Source organism: Falco rusticolus, chromosome 6 (genome assembly GCF_015220075.1).
Source record: "Falco rusticolus isolate bFalRus1 chromosome 6, bFalRus1.pri, whole genome shotgun sequence".
In the NCBI taxonomy this organism is placed as follows: domain Eukaryota; kingdom Metazoa; phylum Chordata; class Aves; order Falconiformes; family Falconidae; genus Falco; species Falco rusticolus.
This window is the reverse complement of record NC_051192.1, coordinates 39,157,689-39,177,850: the sequence shown is the minus strand read 5'-3', so window position 1 is coordinate 39,177,850 and position 20,162 is coordinate 39,157,689. Positions and strand designations below refer to the sequence as shown.

The following is a 20,162-nucleotide window of genomic DNA, read 5'->3' as shown; positions in this document are numbered from 1 at the left end:
TTTAACAAGAATTTTCAATGAGGTTTTGCCATCTTCATTGATGTCGATGCTTCTACAGCATTGATTTATTAGCTGTATCCAGCCTTGCTACCTATACCATTGAGAATGTTATGCTGTTCTTCATGCTTCTTCAGAAGACCTGGTTATGCCAATGATGAACTACTGTGTAACAAAAGTAATAACATAACATGATTATTTACTAACAATTAGACTGCAAGTAATAAATTCCATGATTAGAATTTTCTAAATGTTTCACTTAAGGATGTTTTTTGAGAGAGGAGTCTTTGAATAATTTATTTGCTGTAAGCATTCAGCTCATTCTTGTTTGATGTTTTTATGCAATTTTCCTCTTGAAAAAAAACCCCAAAAACAAACCCACTCCTACCCAGAATATGAATGCTGACTCAACTTCCCATACAGGTAAAATTTACATTTGGAAGAGTTTTTTTACACTAAAGCATATATAGTTGATGCTAATGGAGTTTGTACTGGCAAAAGTAGTTGTGCGTCTGTATTTGGAGGCTTTGCTGGCACAGAGAGCCAAGTAAAATCCTTGTCGACGTAGATTAAACCAAATGTTTTATTTTGGGGCAGTATTTTCTTGGCCGCTGTGGTATTATTGAACCATCATAAGGATGTTCTGACTTGATGTCAAGGTTTGTTTCTTTTTTAAAAAGTTATTCCACTTCAGTGAAGCCAGGATCTAAATTTCTAGTCAAGATATTTGTTACAGATGAGCGTCTCCTCAGTGACATGTGTACACTGAAATGCTTGTTCTTCCTTTCCTAGACCAAGGGTGGAACCTGGTTACTTTATAAGACCAAGCAGCTACTGTCCTGTTTTGAAAAAAACCCCAACATTTTCTCATTGGCAAGTACAAACCAGTGAGTGTCATGAGTTAGTTTTCAGCTCAGCAAAGGTTAGCTGCCAGATGCTCAATATGAGTACAAGCATGTATCAGTTTTATCCAAGATGTTAATATGTTAATTTCTCAGCTCCTTCTGTGGTTGCAAAGAGCTATGTCATCTTTTCTTCCTTCAGGTAAAATAAGAGAGACAGGATATTCTATTGATACTGAACCACTATATTATTATTGCATACTTTCAGTGAATATTTAGTTTAGAAATTTTGTATAAACTACCTGTGTTGTTTTCCTTTAAATGTATTTTGAGCAAGAAACTTGCACATATGTGAGATGTGTATGCATCGTAAACTACAGATAATGGACCCGTGTCAGTAAGGGACTCTGGCACCTCTTGCAGAGAGGATGAGCACAGATACTACCCTCTAAGCTTTCAAAAGCCTCTTGAATAACAGGAGGCCTGTATTGTTCCATAGTTTCTTAATAAGTATAAACAAGGGGTTGTATATACATAATTAATCTCATCATGGTTGTTAGTATTTTCTTAATGGAAAACTGAAATAGAATTACCCTTCATGTCATGGTGAGGCCACAATTTGTAAGACTTAACATGTGTATTAGCAGACATTAATATTTAATAAGTCCTAATCTTAATTGGATTTAAACAAAAAGAAAAATGTGTATAAGGACCTTGTGGTTATAACGTACAATGACAGGGTTACAGTGATCTCTGGATGCACAGGAAACTTCATAGTATCAGATTTTCAAAGAAACAGACATCTGATTTCATACAAAACTTGGAAATGATGAACAGAATCTGCTTTGATACAGCTTTAGGGCATAGGAACAGGAAAGGACCCAGAGAAGACATCTAATCGGTTCCTTGCTCTAGCTAGGATCCTTCATCACTCCTGACAGATGTTTAACTTCTCTGTGTCTAGACATGGTGCTGCCAGTACTTCACTGTACTTTCAGACTGAACTTCACTTTCAGAAATTTCTTTTCTGACTTTATCTTGCTGCACTTCAAGCTCACTAGTACCAGTTCAGATTGCTGCAGGCATGAAGGGTGTTTATTTTACTTTGTTTGCAGTTACCTTTTATGTATTTGAAAACTTAATGTCTCTCCTCAGTCTTCTTGTCTACAGCCTCGACTCCAATATCTTTCTTTCAGGTTGTGTGCCCTAAACCTTCATCTTTCAGATTAGTGGAGCTGAGAAAACTAAAGATTTTTATCTTACAGTTATGGTTGCTGTATTGCCAGACACAGGTTCCTTTCAGATCATGAGCTCTCCGCTTGAATGCAGAACGTGTTTACCCCAGGGACCCGATAGCTGCTCCACAGCCAGAAGCACTAATACCAGTAACACTGTGGTTACTGATGTGTGCCACCACAGGCTGATACAGTCAGAGGTAGCTTCTAGGCAGTGGAGATTAATTTCTGTATGTTTGCATGAGAAACATTATCTTTTTTGTTCTGCTGGACCTTCTCTTTGGGGTGGAGACCTGGGAGTGGGAAGTGAAATGCTGGTTAGGTTGAAAGCCACTCGGGACAATTAACATGCAAGACTAGACAAATCTATGTTGGAATGAGGTAAGGGATACCAATTCCCAATGGAATAAAAAGCAGTCTGTTAGAAAGAAGAATTTAAGTTATGGGGATGTTTCTGTTCCTTTGGATTTTAGCAAGTATCTGCTTTTAATTGTCTCTAGTAATGCAAATGAACAGAAACTACTTGTCCAAGGCAGGATTTGAGAGTTATTGGATAAACACTGTGTGAGAGACAATCACTGTCTATATACTTGGAGAGAATAGCAATTCTTGACTGGATGTAGAAGTGTATCAGTCTTGGTCATAAGACTGCTATCAGTCAAGAAGTTATCTTAATTGTAACTCAGGTAAGAGAGCAGTTTAGAATGATCAGCCTGCGGCTTGGGTTTCAGACACTACCCTGGTTACTGGTAAACAGGAAATTGTGTTGAAGAACATTGCACCTCTTTTCAAAACACAGCAGATCTTTTAAGGCAAAATATACTCAATTCCATACAACAATGGCTGAATTTTCAAGCATACCTGTACAATTCTGCTGAAATTAGTGGAATATGCAGACATCAGAGGCAGAAGTGATTTCTTTTTGAACCTCAAACCTTTGTACCTTGCTGATTAAGTAGCACGTGTTGTTTGGGGCTCTTGTATTTCTCCAGCTTTCCTTGTAGCTGGCAACAACTGCACGTACCAAATATTAAGGAGTTGAACAAAATGCAAGGAGGCAGTAAAATACAGTACTTTCAAATGCATCAGCACATACCAGGAACTCGTCCCAGACATGGTCTGAAAAGATAAATGGTTGATTCAACTTGGATTTTTCCAAAACATCAGCTGTTGTTTTCTTACAGTTTGGTGACCAAAAGGGAACATTAGGAAAGGTAACAATCTCAAAAGTGTAGTTCAAGGAAATAATCTTATTTCTGAATTACAAAAGCCAGATTATTATTTTTTTGTTTGTTTTAAGGGAACTGTATGAGTGGGATCATCAGTTTTGACCAGGACTGCTTGGTTACTGTGGTGATATGATTTGTGCCACTGTTGGCGTAATGTGAAATTTAACTACCTGCAGCTGAAAAGTAGCCTGTCTTTCTTCTGCTGTACAGTGATGGTTTCTTCTTCCATTGTTGTTTTCTGGTTTTGTTTTTTTGGGTGGGTTTTTTTGTTTGTTTCTGGTTGGTTTGTGGTTTGTTTTTTTTTTTAAGGGAATGTGGTATGTTCACAAAATAGGACTGGCTGATACTGGCACCTCATGACATTTGCTGGAATCACAATGTGCAAGTCAGGACAGCCTTAGGGTTTAGGAGTTACACTAAAGCTGCGCACAATAATATGTAGTAGTTGTTATGTTGGCAGGCCACAGACAAATGTAATGTCATGGAATAGCTGACACCTACAAAGAAGAAGCTGTCATAACTTTTGAGGCTGTTAGGATTGGTAGTAGCCACAATCTATAGCAAGAGCATCTGTGGACATAGTGAAAATGCTATCCTGTATGAAACAATTAAAGATAACATACATCACTGTCTAAAAGTATGCATGTGCAAGCCCTCCTGAAACTGAACCGCAGCCACCAATGCACTTCATTGAGATTTACTTTGCCCTAGTGATGAAGGGGAAGGGACTATAAGGCTGTTTTGAAATACAGACCTGGGGTGTCTGTTTGTGTGCATTTTATTTTATTAATTTTCCCCTAACTCCTTTCCACACTGCACCAAATAGGTCACAGGGTTTATTGTTGTAGACTTGTAAATTGGAAAATAAGTCAAGCCAGTAACCTGGAACATTGGGATGTTGCAGACCTTCGCAAGTAGCTTGCAGCAACAATGTGAGTGTGCTCTTATGTGGTGCTGCTGGAGTCTTCCTCACCTAGAATGATCACATCTTCTTTGGTTGTCCTCATTATTCAACTGTAATAAGAGAGCCTTTATCCACAGTGCACATTTGAACCTTTGGGGACAGTTGCTGGAAATTTTGTAGAGGTTATATGTCTATTTGCTTTCCTGACAGCTGTTGCAATCATTCAGGAGCACTGCAGAATGATGTGATGTTAAAACACACAGATGGAGTGAATCATCTTGTCAGAAACGGAATTAAAAATAAACATGTAAAAAAGAAAAAGACAAACCGGAATAGGTATTTGCCTAAAAGCCCTTTTTGTGTGGTGAATCTAAAGCATAATTCATATTTCCTTGCAGCTCAGGGATTGTAGAGGGATGGATTCCCACCTGTCCTTAAGTTTAATCTTTGCATGACATGCTTTGTTAACTGGAATACCCGTGTTACCAGTTTGGGACCAATTTGGTGCTATGCTGTGTATGTACGCTTGCCAAAAATTGAAAGATAGACAACCCTAGGATGAGGTGAAGGGACTCATTCCCTGTTACTCCAAGGCTCTTCTTTCATTAATTCATTGGTTTGGTGCCTCACTTGGAATCTTTTTGCTAATTTTAAAGGCCGTAGCAGTTCCGTGTTTGTGCCTTGAGGGGCTGCATGCTTCAGCTAAGGTGCTTCCCTAGGAAGTTTTATTTGGCACTGCTGGACTGCAGTGAGCTCTCTTCATAAGGAGGCACTGGATCTGGAGAGAGCTCAATGTGAGCCTCATCTGTGGGAGTCTTCATGGTGGCCTCCTCGTAGGATGGAGGCAAACACACAGTGAGTAATGTGGCATCAGGAAGCAGAGTGGAGTAGTGGAAACTCTGTTCGCTGTTCCAGGGCAGCACAGAAAGGAAATTGGACACATCGTGCTCGGGCAGGGCCTCGGGGAGGTCGATGCTGAAGATCTGCCCCTGCGGAGTGGGGCGCTGGCAACGGCGGTACAGGAAGAGCAGCAAGAATGCCAGGAAGAGCATCATGGTGGCAGGCAATATGATGCACAGAAATGGTTCTATGTCGTCTTTGGTTGAACTTGTCTGTTTGCTCTGCAATCAAAGCAAATAGGTAGTGTGTTGGATTTCTCTTAATTGGAGAGAATAAATACATTCTCCACCCCCCCACATCCCCTCACTCCCAACATAGCATTTGTTTTTCCAAGTTACTTTCTGCCTGTATTAGTGACATTCAAGCAATATGTTTTGTAGGCTCATGAATAGCCAAATTGTGTTTGCTGGTCCATTAAAACAAATGACAAGTAGATACAAAAGAGATGGAGAAGTTGCAAAGAGGGGTGGAAACCCTGTCTCCAATGGGGAAACCCCCCAACAACCTGGAACTGTATGTATTTTGGTATGAGATTTTATTACTCTTGGATTATACTAGAACCAGTCCTCTTTGTGGGAGACTGGCCAAACTTTTGAAACCTGGGAGAACACCGAATTGCAGATGAATAGGGCTGGTGATCCACCATCCAGTGTTGTTTCTTTCTGTTTGGAAAACTCTGCTGTTTACTTCTAAGAACAAATAGAATGACAACTATCCCTTTCACCAGGACACATTGCCTACAATACCTGTTCTTTGGGCTGTTCCAACCTTACTGGCCAGCCCCAAATAAAACCCTGTGTGTCAGAACAGCATGGACCGGTGCTCTTTCTTGAGCTTGTCCTGCCGACTATCCAAAAATCATTTTCACTGTTTAAAACTGGGGGAAAAGAGCCTCTGGTATAAGAGTAATAGCAGCTGTGACTGCTGTGTCAGCTTTATCTCCTGCAAAATGTAGCACAAAAGACCTCTATCCCACAGCTTTTGAATTGTGCTGTACCGTTAACAGGAGTTATAAGCTATTTAAAAAAACCCACCTTTTGTGCTCTTCAGGTGTATTAGTTTCACTTTTAAAATTTAATGTATCTTATTTCCAGTCTGACTCTATCTAGCTCTGGCTTCTAATAACTGGATCTCATTCAGAGTCTAGTCTACAATGGGTGGAAAACCCAAACCCTAAAATGCTGTTGATTATCAACTCATTCCCTTTGTAAGTATTTGAAGACTGTAATCAAATGGCTTTTTCATGTTTTAATGGTGAGACTAAACAGGTCAATGGATCAGATTTCCTTTGTTTTGAATGAAGGCAGCTTTTCAAGCTAGGAGAAATTGAGTGGTTCTTTCCTCAAAGCATTTGGAAGCAGGGTTGCAAACGGGCTGTTTGCAGTAATTGTTTTGTGAAAAAGGGCCTATAACTCCAGTGCCCTGTCTTAGTCTATGAAAACCTTCTCTGCTTATTCTTCCAAGAATCATAGTCATTTTTTAGCTACAAAATCAGATTGTAACCTGCGTTACAACTGATTATCTACCAGGTATTTTTTACCTCTCTGCTTTGTTGTCATATTATGAAATTCTTAGTATGTGGTCATGCCTAAGAAAAAGAAAGTAAATAGGGTTTGACTTCTAACAAATAGTGTGGAGGAGATTTCTGCTTTTTTTTCTGAGGTAATGTGGGTCTGAATCCAAACCCATTAAAGTAATTGTAAAATACATTGAAACTTCTGTGGTTTAGGTATTAAGCTGCTCCCCGCCCCCCCCCCCCCCCCCGCCCCAGTCTTTTACCACAGAAACGCATACTAAAGAACTATTTCATATTTACTGATCATTTCTTATTAAAGACTTTCTGGCAGTACAAGCTGTTGTCTTACCTGACCATTAAATAAGCTGCAGGAAACAGCAGAGTTGGAAGAAATTGTTCAGCTGTTATTCTAATGCAGGTGTTAAATACTTTCTAAAAAAATGAGGGGATTTTTAAAAAAAGTTTTTTAACACTTTATTAGTGTGTCTTACGAGGTGCATAAAACTTCACAGGAAAATGAGAAAAAGCATTCAGTGTTTGTGCATTACGTATATTGAAACTCACTGATACTGTTACGTTACCGATACTCCTTAATAGCTGAGCTTATACTGGACAGCATTATTCATGATCAGTGAAGAGCACGTTTTTGAGATCTAATGTAAATTTTGGGTTTTAACTTGTAGGGAGTGGGCTTTCAGTCAGGTTAAGAGTTGTTCTTAGGATCTGTGACTGGTGGTGAGGATAGAGGGTGAGATTGCCAGCATTTCATACATGAGACTAGCCCTGATTCTCTTACTTTTACACTCAGTGCAACTTCCCTAAAAAATTCACTGGAAGGATATTGCTGTTTTAAATAATGGCCAAGGATGGCATATCCTTCGTGTGCTGGTAGAAGCCCAGGCTGATGTTATGGTTGCCTGACACATCCTGTTATAAGACACGGCCTCATACAAAGACTGGATTCCAGAGAGCCCACAGGATGGTGAGGAGGCAGAGGAGGAACTGGTGGGCTGGATGTGGATTTGAAGTGCAGGATGAGAACTGGTGTTCCTGAAGTGAGGAGCTGTGGGCTCAACGGGGGAGGGCAGAGTGGAGACGGGTGTGAATGAGAATTATGCAGCAGTGTGGATGGAGAGCCTTGGCTTGTGACGAGGATGCAAAGCTGTGGGGAGGAAAGCTATAAGGGAACAGAGAATGAAAACTTGGATAGTATTGGATACGACTGAGAAGTCTGAGGAACAAATGGTGGGGCTCCTTTCTTACTGCACCAGTCCCTTTGTCTTTGCGGAAGAAGAAAAGGGGCTAGTGAAGAACTGGGAGGCAGGAGAAGGAAAGATTAAGCTTGATGGAAAGAATTAACTAATGGTCTTGGGTCTCAGGGGAATACTTTGCTCCAAATTCTTAACTGCAACCCAGCAGTCTTGGACCTTGCAAAGAAACATGCATCAACAGAAATATGTAAAATTTATTGTTGTTGGAGGGGCCAGTTTGCATCTAATGGTAAGAAAATGGGAAAAGAGAAACTATTTGTGCTATGAGCTAGCTCAGATGGCCAGTCTGTGAAGTAGGTATAAAAGGACAACCTAGATTCATTTGGGTGTCAGGGTGGCTACTGGGCTGAAACCTTTTGTTTAAAAGCCCCCCAAGAGTAACCCATACCATTGAATATAAAGCTGCAAATTCAAGCCCTCAAGGCTGAATAAATGCCAGCATTTTAGAAATCTGTGAATCCTTAATTTGATTCACAACACACATTACTTATAATTAAGTTATTGTGTACAAAGTGCTCACTCTAGGGTTGTGGTAGATTGCCTAGGGAAGAAGACCGCAGCACCTCAAAGAAATGAGTTGCTGGCTATGTAGAGTATGTAGGGACTGAGTCAGGAGGCAGGGGAAGAGAGAGGACTGCCTGCTGGTTTGGAGTCGTGAGTGTTCTCCTGGGGAGCTGTATTCCTGTCTCTGTTACTGAATGTTCTAGAGCGGGCAAGACAGTTCAGCTGAGGTGGTTGCTGTGGGTTATTCATTAGTTACACCTCACTTTGAGTGCCTGGGTTGAGATCCCTGGGTCTGGTCTGCAGAAATTCTACATCTGTGTTGCTGTCTCTGAAGGCAGAAAAGCAGTGCCCTGAGCCTGTGAGTACTTTATTACACTAAGGGATCTGGGCAAAAATGACGTAGGTAGTCATGAACCAGTTCATATCCTCTTGTACTCCCCAGAGTGGTCAGGCAGTTGGACTAGATGGTTGTTGTAGGCCCCTTCCAACGGAACTACACCTATTCTGTCCTGCTCTATTGAAAATAACTAAACAAGTGCCTTAGTGACTATCTGTTCAGTAAGGTATACAAAACAGGGCATAAGAGATTTGTTATTTGAAGAAGATGCAGTAAATAAGACCCCGGGCTGTATGCTGAGAAAGGTGGGGAGAGTAGCAGCACATTGAATGGCTAGTAATGAAGTGAGTACCGTGTCCTGTGTAGATGTAAAAGAACAGTCTGCCTTACTATGATCTACAAAATAGCGGCATGTGAGGCAGGTAGGATTAAGGATCAGGGAATATGATTTTCTGTATGCAAGTGACAGTAAAGTCCAGTTTTCCTCAGTCTGTGTAGCTTTCCTGTTTGGGTGAAACAATCCGTAGGCTACTTAGTGCATTATTTGAGTTGAAATTGTTTTTAGTAAGTTAATGCTGCCCCACAGGTGCCCAGAACCTGAACAAGGAGTTACGTGTCCATTTTGATACTGCCTCCTGTCAAGCATTTTACATGGACTGATTTTACATTGAGTTGTAGTTCAAAAAGCTGATTAACTTTGTGTAGGTATGTCCAGATATATATCAAATTTATTGGGAGACAATTGAGCAGTATTAGTCTCTGTTTTTCTGTTGTGGTTTTGTGCCCATTTCTGGCATGAATAGGTAAGGGGTTACTGAAGAATACTACAATGATCTTGACATAAAGACTTGGAAAATCTCATAGCCATTAAAAGAAGATTATACTAACAATAGAAATAATTTTAATGAAATGAAACAAAGGTCACTTAGAGAACATTAATATTTGCTGTGAAGTTCTAAACTAAAACTTAAGTTCTAAACTGAACTAAAACTAACTTCTAAAACTGAAGCTCTAAAACTAGAAATGGAACCGGTATGTATAGGTATCAGAAATAGCTGCCAGAACTGGAAAGTGAAATGATCTAGAAATGAAACTGAATCTTCAGTAATTGAAAAGAAAGTGTAAAAAATTTGCTTTGTAAAAGTAAATAACCCAACTGCAGAACATATATAAAGTAAAATTCTCTACTGTTTGACATCTGGAAGTTTCCAAACCAAGCATATGAAGCGACTGAGGGAAGTTTCCAAACCAAGCATATGAAGTGACTGAGGGAATTACTTGGTAGTGTTTCCTTGACTGGTTTGGTTTTGATGCTGCTGCTTCCCTGGAGGTCAGTGTGCTCAGCCTGTGTCATCACAAGCAGCTATTGTTGGCTTTGTAATTGACAAAAATAAGGCTCTGACCTCCAGCACGAAGGAAGTTACAGACACGTAAATACAGGGAAAATACCCTTTATAAATAGAAAGGCAGAAAAAGGCATGGGGGCAAAAGGGATTATGTTTCTAAAAAGCCCCCTGTTTTCCCAGAACTGATTTTCAGTAGGATGGTTTGGTCATGTAGGCTCGTGTTTACTCTCTTCCTTTCATTTATACCTTTGTAGGGACTGAGGCAGAGGGTCAGTTTTCCCAAGCACAGAGCACACGCTAGAAGTAGTAAAGCCTTTCATTACTAATCTATCTGCCTGCATTTTTTTTAACATGCTGAGCATGTACAGTTGTCAGTTTACAGATTACATGACCCATATCAGTTTAGATGAGCTTTTACTCGTGCCTGTTGGTAAAGGAATGAAACACAGTGCAGCTGAGCTATGTGGCATTTCCATGATGAGTATTGATTTAGAATCGAACTCTTTGTCTACACAAAAGAAGCCTACCACCTGGCTTGGAAGAGAATGACCTAGTAAGGCCAAATGTGAGTTTAAAGAAAGCTTCTGTGTAAGGACAGAAAAACAAAAGTTTGTTTTGCTTACTGAAATTCCCATTGAAGTGGCTGTTTGGTGCTAGGATTTATTACATTGTTAATGATTTGCTAGGGTACTTAGAACTTTATTAAACTTACTTTTATTAATATAGCTCATATTTATACTGGTATCTTCTGAAGCTGAATCGGGAAATCGATACTTCTGAGATGTTTTAAGTGGATTTGGAACAAAGTCTGTTTTGAAGTCATTGGGCTGTGGTCCACACATAGGTGCTTTTCCAAGCTCCATCCTGCTGCTTAAAGCTGATTCATTATTGCTTGTAAAAGGCAAAATCATTTAACTGGCAAACAGAAAAACATTTTTATGTGCCTTTTATACATTAATAATGACACATAATTTTAAAGTAAGCCTAGATTTACGCTGGGTTTTTAAATACTTGTTAGAATGTGACTCTGGCGATGCTGTTTGTGTCCTACTGTCAGACAAAACTGTCAGACAAAGTCTGAAGACATTGACATTCTAACTCTGGCAATGTTACTGATGAGGTAGAATTTGTTAAAATTGTAGAGGCATTTAAAAATTACTTCTCATGTTTTGACCCCCCCAACTCCTACCCCCTTTTATTTTACAACAGTACATTTGATATCTCGGCTAAGTAGCATGGCCAGTTAGTTCATTTGCTAATGCTACTTGACTCAGACATTTACTGGGGATATATGTGCACCTTAAATTATTATTTCTGATCAGAGAAACCCTTCCGCTGTATCCTAGACAAAGCCAGAAAGGCAGGGTGTGCTTTCGTCTCAGGGCTACTTCCCTTCCCCCCACTTGCCTGCATGTGATCCTCTCTCACAGAAGTAATCAGCGCACAGCTTAGGGAACAAGAGTTCATTGCTGACTGCTACTGACTTGTAACATCTGCAGCAAGGCTTCATGGGACCAGATCCAAAGTGTAAACATGCATTTAAAAGACAGGAAATCGAGGAATAGCAGAATGCATTATGCTTAAAAGAAATAATTAAAACTTCTTTACCTGCCACCCCAGTAACATTTTTCCATCTGATGTTTTTCTCTCCCCACTAATATGTTTCAAACTACTTCACAGCAATAAATGCTCTGACACTATGTGACTGAGTAGTACTGCTTCGATACGTCTCAATACCCAGGTATCTACTCTGTGCTATACACTGAGGCATTAAACAGACGTACACACACATGCAAAGTCAAAGGACATGCCACAGAGATGAGCAGGAGGGGGTACAGACCTGAAGCTCTGTTTCCAGAAGCGGCCCACCTGGTTCGCTGTTTAGCCAGTCATAGTTTCCCCTGTCAGCGTGTCCAAATTTTCTCCAGCTGCTGCCCAAGAGCCACCTCATGCTTTCATTAACCTGGTCTTCTGTCTTCGAGCCTCCACCTTGCTTCGCTGCTTGCAACTGCGTCCCCGCCTCCCAGCCTTGACCCAGCTGGGCTGCTCTCAGCTAATGATCCCTCTTAAATGATATCCCGTTTATAGTGGAAAAGAAAAAAAGAAGTTAGACATCCCTGCCGTCGTCAGGAAGCCAAGCAAACAGATCTCAGAGCCTCTCTCCACTTCCAACTCAATCTCTCTGGATTTGCTTCGGTGGCCTACATTACCAGCAAAGCTGGCATCAGGTATCTGGGAGCTAGGGCTGATAGCGCTCTGATTGGAGCGCTCCCTGCATTAGGATTATTAAAAGGGGAATTTGCATGTGAATCTGAGCCCACATGGTCATGACTCCGTGTGGATAAATAACGCTCTATATTTAGGTATCTAATAAACACTTTTCCAACAAAATAAAATAGAGAAAACCCACTCTGTGTTGAGAGCAAAGGTTCCCCCTCAGTTATACAGCGCGAGGAGGAACCACAATCCAGGCAGGTTTTTCCTCCCTGTTGCTGGAACATACAGTAAATAGTGAGAGTGGTTTCTGGGTAGAGAGGCAAGGACACAAGGCTAAATGCTGTGCTGAATTATTTAGCAGTGTTAGGATGTAGATGTTAATGATAAATCCAGAGAGAGCACTCTGCCAGGAAAGCTTTGGTCACTGAGAGTATACGATTGCTTTCAGTAATAGCAAGTTGTCAGTGCAGTTAAATCAGGACTCATTTACAGCTTTCTAGGATATATGTTGTTAAATGGCAGTTGTTTCCAGCCTTTGTGCTGTTTATCCAGGAAAAAAAAATAATTCACTGATGTATGGTAACCTCTGAAGGGAGGAATATTTAATCTAAGTTGAAAGTTGTATCAAGGTTTAACTCTTACTGAAAAGTTGGAGGTGTCTTTTTCTGCCTCGCTATGAGCAGAGGGAGAGGCTGTTGAAAATATCCCGTTCAACTGTGGTGTATTTTGCATGGTTTCTCAAGGCTAACCTGTTGAAGCAGAAGTTGTGTTTGGGACTGATGATGCAAAATTGGGGTCAGAATTGTAACCTCTGATTTCTTGCTTGGACATCCTCTCATCGACTCCTTTTCTGAACTTATGGCTCCCAGAGAATTGCAAGCCTAATTGGCAGCAAGCTGAACTCTTGTAGCTCCGTCAGAAACGTCCAAGTGCTGGCACTTCCAACTGCTAATGAAATTCTGGAGGAGCCTGTTGCAAGGCTGGCTGTGGTCCCTGTGACTGCAGCGTGCAGGAGGAGTTACCCTGCAGGTGAACCTGGCCTGTGGGGAAGAGAGGAGGTTGGTTGATAAATCCGTCCTGTTTTGTTACTGAAGTTGCCGGGTGAGCAGTGGACAGGGAGAAATAATATCAAATGAAGGGTTGGTCTTGGTGCTGAAGCAGCTGCATTGTTCATTGGAAACCAGACCCTGCTCTTGCATCTGCTGAGGAGGTCCTGTGTGAAGGTAGAACAGTCACCTCAGCAAAGCCTTTGCCTGCTTGTGGGAAGGATTCTCCTTTCCTTGGTGCCTTGCATGTCATTTTGGCAAGCACTTTCAGGGCTGGTGAGTGTTTGCAGCAGCAACCAGAGTCCAGGGCAGTTATGCTGTGAATTACAACATCCCCTGAGAAACCAGGTCCTAAATGTGGCTTAACAGGTCACACCAAGGCAGCAAAATACTTCTGACTTGATGTCTTGACACCTTGTATGGAAGCAAGAATGACAACCATCTTTCCCAAACTAGTGTTAAGAAATTAAATTCCTTAAGGAGCCTTGTGACTGTGTAGCTTAAATCTGTCATCTCATGTGCAAGCAGGAAACGTTCATATACTATCTTAATTAGGGTCTTAATACAGCCCCTAAGGTGATTAATGCTATTTTTAAAAGCTTGCTGTAAATTTGCTTTGGGACTGTATCATGAATAATGAGGAGAAGTAAAAAATGGTGTGTACCTCTAGTATAAACAGTTTGGCATACTTGGGTTCTAGTTAGGTGATTTTTAGCCAAAAAATAAGGTGCGTACTTTAAAGACTTGCTGACCTGAGTTAGGAAGTGCTGCTTTGAATTCTGGACCTCTGGAAAATGTTTAAGAATGATTTAATTTTGTAGAGCTGAAGCCAAATGGGAATTTGGGGAAATGTGGTGGCCTTTGCCATGCAGGTAATTAGATTATAAAATAATGATTGTCTCTCTGGCTTTTTATATAATCAGTGGACCCAGCAGGAAGATTAGTGAGAGTAATGGGGATACTGTCTTTCTACTGCCAGTGGTCAGACACCCATTTAATATACTGCCTTTGTAGAGATCTGCTCTTGTGCAGAACTGGAGCAGTACCCCTCGAGACTGGATTTGTGATGGCAAATCTGTTGCAGATTTCTACCAGCCCTGCAGGGCATACATGACGTTTATTTTTCCTTCTCGCAAAGAGTTCAAAAGTACCACCATAGCTTGGGCATGCTGTAGTGTGAAAGCAGGGGGAAGGAGGAAGATCCTTGAATCCAAGCCCTACAGCCGGGTGTCAGGCTTTCTGCTTTGAAGTGCATGAGAGGTTGACCTTTGGAGGTCTTCAGATCTTGCTATGGACAAAACGCCACCCACCCACCCCCACCTCCCTTTGTAATAGTCGAATTTAACAATTGCCCTATCAAATAATCTGGAGAAAATAGCTGGCACGGAATGCTACCACTAAATTGATTAACATTTGGTAAAGGTTTGTCAAATAATGGCAACATGATGTTTGTAATTGAGGCAGTGTTGCTAATACAGCTTCCAGTGCTCTAGCAGGGGAGCAGGGAGAGACTTTCTGAGGAAGCCACTGCAGAAAATAGGCACCTCCTCAGTATGAAGCAGAAAGTGGCTGTCATAAATAATTCATCTTTCTGATTTGCTGAGATGTTTGTGACTAGCAGTGTAAGCCTAGGCTGTTTTGCCACTAATACTGGTAGGGAACAGAATATCCACGGTGCCCTCGGTGCCTTTCAAATCTCTTGCTACTTTCTTCCCCCTTTCTTTTGCCACTTTCCACAGGTGCTGGTGAACCATCCCTGCTTGAACAACAACTGTGCTGCTGTGAGGGGGGATGTGAGGGCTGACCTGAATAACGCAAAATTTGGAATTGTAGTGGGTGAGGTCTTACCGCTGTAAACAGCACTGTGTTGTCAGGTGGAGATTCATGGGATGAAATGGAGGGAGACACTGACTTTTCGCCTACAACCAGCTGGTAGATGCTGCTGTGTCCTTCAGGCAGGAGTGGTGCTGGCTGCTGTCCATTCCCTTTCTCTTGGGTAATTAAGCAAATCATAGTGACTTGCTCTTTTTTTGGTAAATTTTTCACAATATTGAGATTTTGGATTTGCTTTTTTGTTAAACATCAATACATTCAAAACTAAAGCACCTTCTGAAGAGCAGTGTCCTCCTCCCATCAAACTAAAACCACTGTGACTTCAAAGGGTAGGTACGAGTTGGCATGGTCCCGCTGACAACCAGGATTCTGCAGAGCAGTGTTTGTGGACAAGCTGCACAGGGTCACAGCCTGTAGAAACAGAGACGGGGAGACCTGGTTCCAGCACATGTGCGGGCTGAGCCTGCATACCTTGGCATAGGAGCAGCAGCAGGTACCGCTGAGGTATTGATCCAGTGCTGGAGACAGGTAGCTGAGAGCAAAACCTTTAGAGAGGGTGCCAGGGACAGACCCCAGGATTGCCTCCTGCAGAATATCCCTTAAAGTTTTTGGGTGTAACAACACTTGAAAAGCACTGTGGCCACAGCAGAGTGCTGATGACTGACCAGCATCCATCTGACAATACTGTCTAGAGCTTTGGGTGCTTTATTATTTATTTTTTTGTAATTTCTGTCAATCTAGGTTTAATCCCCTTCATTTACGGTTGGTCATCCTTGCCCTGAATTAGTGTTTCCTCTTTTTTTTAAGTCTGCCAGTATGCACCGTATGGTGGATTGGTCCTATTTAGCCAAACTACAGAAATTCTTTTTTTTGTTTGTTTGTGGGGGGGTTTGTGGCTGTTTTTTTGGTGGGTTTAGGTTTTTTCTTACTTTGCTTCAGCCCACATTGCCTTGTGCAACCGTATAGCCATTCTGTCAATATTTTGTAAGCCTTACAGGGTGCTGGGACACCAAACAACCTGCTGTGTAAGAGCCTGTCCAAAAGTGAGCTGCTACCTTTCAACTTGGGCAGCAGCCAGTGCCTGGTAGAGTGTGTCAGATGCTCGGTGGGATGGGCAGCTTTCCCCAGGCCATGCCACACGGGCTGGGGTGCCTGACACCATACTGTGACGTCCCCTGGCACAGCTGGGTGCTGGCAGTGTTGGGGAGCCCAGCCTGCCCTGCAGCCACTACCCGACTGACAGGCCGTCCCAGAAGGGCCTGGCAGGTGACGTCCCCCATGTCCCTTTGGGCCTGGGTGTACAGTGACCCCATCAGTGTGCCCTGAAGAACATTTCCAGGAAACCACAGTGAGGGCAAAGGCTGGAAAACAAAACTTTTTTAGGGGGAAGGGGGCTAACCTTGAAAAGCATGACACATCTTTCCTTACTGTCCTAAACTCTGTCTGTCTGTGTGTGTGTGTGATAAAAGTGTTAGGGAATTGATTTGAGTGGTGGCTCATGTTTTGCGAAAAGCAAGGCTGAGTTGTGTTTTGTAGGGGAAGTGGGAATTAAATGTTTGGGTGTGTTTTCTATTTTCAGGCCAAGACATGCCCATTTTATTTATTCAGTCTTCCTGACGTTGTAAGACCCTCTCTTTTTGTACTAATGTCAGTGAAAATTGTGTTGCCATCCTGGGCTCTCACTCTCTGCTATCACAGCCAGTCAAAATTTTGCCACTGACTCCATGGCAAAGGGGCAGACGTTAAGCTCTGTGTATCGTCTTACCTGTCATAGCTAAGTGGGCTGTGGGCCCGTTTCCCACTGCGTTATATTACGCCTATTCAATGTCATGAAATCAAACCAGGGGAACTTTTTTGCCTTAGCAAAGCTTAACTCAAGATGCGTTTATCTGGCATAAGGAATATACTGTAAAGCTGGCCGTGGCAGTTCAGTTACACTGGTACCTGAACTGCAGTAGCTTGAACATTTATGCAGGCTGATTCATCCCAGCACTGTGGCCTCCTGGTGACTGTGTGGCCTCCTGCCCCTGCCTGGAGCCCATGGCATGGCTTATCGGGTGCTTGGCCTTTGGTCTTGAAGAAAAAACATTCTTGACTGATTCTGCTTCTCTGCAAGGGATTCTTCCTTCCGGGCTGTCACCTGCAAATAAGCATCTTCTGCTTTTCCGGGGTACAGAAAAGATTGTTTTTGTAACTTTATGCTGACTCAAGGCCAATATTTTCATCAATAATGAAAACTGAAATTTGTAGCATATCGCCTAGCCAAAAAAAAAAAATTATCAGCATTTTAAAAGAAGAGTTATATATGCACAAAGTATAGGAATAGAAAAGAGCCATTCAATTTATGTAATAATTCTTCCATTTTAACATAACTTCCCCAAATGCATTGCTGAGCTCAACTGACTTTTGAATGAATTGGGATTACCACTGTTCTGCCTGGGAATCCTGAACTTGAACTAGAAACTGGCCATGATCTACAGGTTGTCCTGTACCAATAATAAGCAAGAGGAAGCAAAAGTTAATTGGACATCAGGGGAAGGTTGATGGCCTCTATTCGTCTTTCTCAGAGTTGTAAGTTCTTGGCTTCTGCAGCTATTTAATTTAACCTGGATTTCATAGGAGTGTAAGTGGCCCTCTCTCCCTCCTTTTTCCCAAAATGCAGTTATAAGCAGTTTGCAGGCATCTTTTCTGAGATAATCGTAGAATCACAGATTTGTTTAGGTTGGAAAAGACCTTTAAGATCAAGTCCGACTGTAAATCTAATGCTGCCAATGCTACTAAAGACTGGAATTGCACAGGCATTTAAGCGTTGCTGGGTAAAGCAAAGCCCAGCTGACCGCATATGCTTTTAGAAGCGTTGCCATAAGCTTAGTGAGAGATTAGGTGTTTTGCTGCTTTATATGGACAATATTCCAAAAAAAAAAAAAAGGATTAGAAATGCTTCAGGCAAAGGGAGCAAGGAACTGGCAAGACACTAACTAGGGATAAATACCCAACACAAAAGCTCCATGGCAGGAGATAGCCTGAAGATGGGGAGGGGGGCAGCTGTGAAGGGAAGCTGTGTGTGTATGACACTGAACAAGAAGAGGCAGATGTTGCTAGAAAGAGGAGAGCTCATTCCATGTTGTGGAAAAGCTGCTTCGTGCAGTATATCAAAATAAATGAAGTCCCCTTAAGTAAAAAATAGTCAGTCCTTAAATATACCTGAAAAAAACTCTCATTGAGGTTTCCTGTTGAAAAATCTAATTTGGTAGCAATGTAAAATGTCTCTTCCATTTTTTTTAGTAAAACTTTATACCATTCTAATACCAGCAATGCAACCTAATTTAAGTTAAGCCATTAAAAATAAGGCTGAGCTATTGCTTTCTTGTTTTAAATGATAATAGTAATAAAAATCTATGTCTGGGAGATCTCTACTCAATAGATTATCTAACACAGCTGTAAAATATGCCTGTGTTTAACCGCCAACTGTGGGCACCATTATAAATTGTAATATTTGTAGCATCTGCAACAACGGCTGTATCTCTCCTTTACAAGGCTTCTGGAAGTAGAGCAGATGGGTCTGTTACCACTGACATTAAAGAATGGCACATAGATTATTATTTTTTTTTAATCCTTTATCCACGTTTTCTTTCTTCTGTTGTTTTCTTCCAGTAATGTGTGCCAATATATGGAAGTAAACTTTTAAGGAGAAAATGTGAATGTCTGATTAACCTTCAGCTGAGCTTTTAAAAGTAAACTTTTAAGATTTATCTGCATCTGACCAAACGATATTTATTTTTATAGTATGGTGGTGTTCATTGTATTTGGTATCGCTTACCCTCATTGTTGACCTTGCGTAGTGTTGGGCAGACCTCAGATACGGACCTCGCAAGCAACCTGCAGCGACTTGTGTTGTATTTATTCAGTAAGTTGGGAATTGGTGAAATAATGTATAATAGTGGAAAAACATAGAAAACTTAGATTGCCCAGATTTTAACCTTTCTTGCAGCACGTTTGAAAGGTTAAACAATTCCCAAACGAACAACAACATAAAACCAGACAAAACCCTCTCCCCACGGCAATGCATAAATCTCTATTATATCATCACTGCATAAAAATTAGAAAAGGGAGACTTCGCTAATGGATTCTCTTCTTTCCCAAACATACTTGTTTGGGGTGTGGATTAAAAGATAATCATCCTGTTTTCATTGGTTTGTTTATTTATTTATTTTTCCACAGTCCAGGAGCTCCAAATGTCTTTCATAAATACTAAGTTCTTATTCTTTACCCAGCAGCTACCTTTTGTGCTTTTTTGTTGTGGGTTTTCTGTGGTTTTTTTGGGTTGTGTGGTGGGGGTTTTTTTGTTCAGGTTTGGGTTTTTTTGGTGGTTGTTGTTTGTTTGGTTTTTTTTAATACATAATTCACACAAGTTGAGTCTCAGTTTTGTTTGTTTTTTGTTTTTTGTTTTTTAAATCCACTGCTGTTACAATAATCTTTTAGCACACATGGATATTTTTTTTTTCCGTGTGTGTTTTCGGGTGGTTGCATTTTTCTTCAGTATTCGTGGGGCTTTAGTTAGTGCTTTATACTTCTTTGGCAAGATTGGTAATGACAGCGTTTGATAAAAAAATATCTAATTCTGGCTACTGTGTGATCCTACTAAAACAACTTGGCCCAACTAAGTGTAGTTAATGGTGATGCAATTTCTGCTTTGCCTATAATGACTGAGTTTCAATCTGTTTAGCAATTCTTTGTTCAAAATGATACAATTTTCTGTTGGATTTTTGTGAATCTCTGTATCAAACCCCTTGAGATTGAATCTAAATACAGCAGTCTCTGTGTCAGTACTTGTTGCTAACACAGTAAATCTTATACAAAAGCATGATCATTATCCAAATCAGGTTATGAAGATATGTCATTTACTGGCAAAAATCTGTTGACTCTGTATGCCAAAGGAGTTAGTCTTTCTGATACTGTTGCTTAGATCCGGTGTGGCCAAGAGA

General features: G+C 41.1%; 1 protein-coding gene across 1 annotated transcript; it reads right to left on the bottom strand.

Annotated features, from left to right (window-relative positions):
• Nucleotides 1-1,475: 1,475 nt before the first annotated feature.
• SMIM28 (small integral membrane protein 28) lies at nucleotides 1,476-12,297 on the bottom strand. Its single transcript, XM_037393092.1, has 2 exons — nucleotides 11,922-12,297; nucleotides 1,476-5,328 (listed from the first exon to the last, which is right to left on the bottom strand). The coding sequence occupies exons 1-2, from the start codon at nucleotides 12,030-12,032 to the stop codon at nucleotides 4,933-4,935; spliced, it is 507 nt and encodes a 168-aa protein (XP_037248989.1). The 5' UTR covers nucleotides 12,033-12,297; the 3' UTR covers nucleotides 1,476-4,932.
• Nucleotides 12,298-20,162: the final 7,865 nt, after the last annotated feature.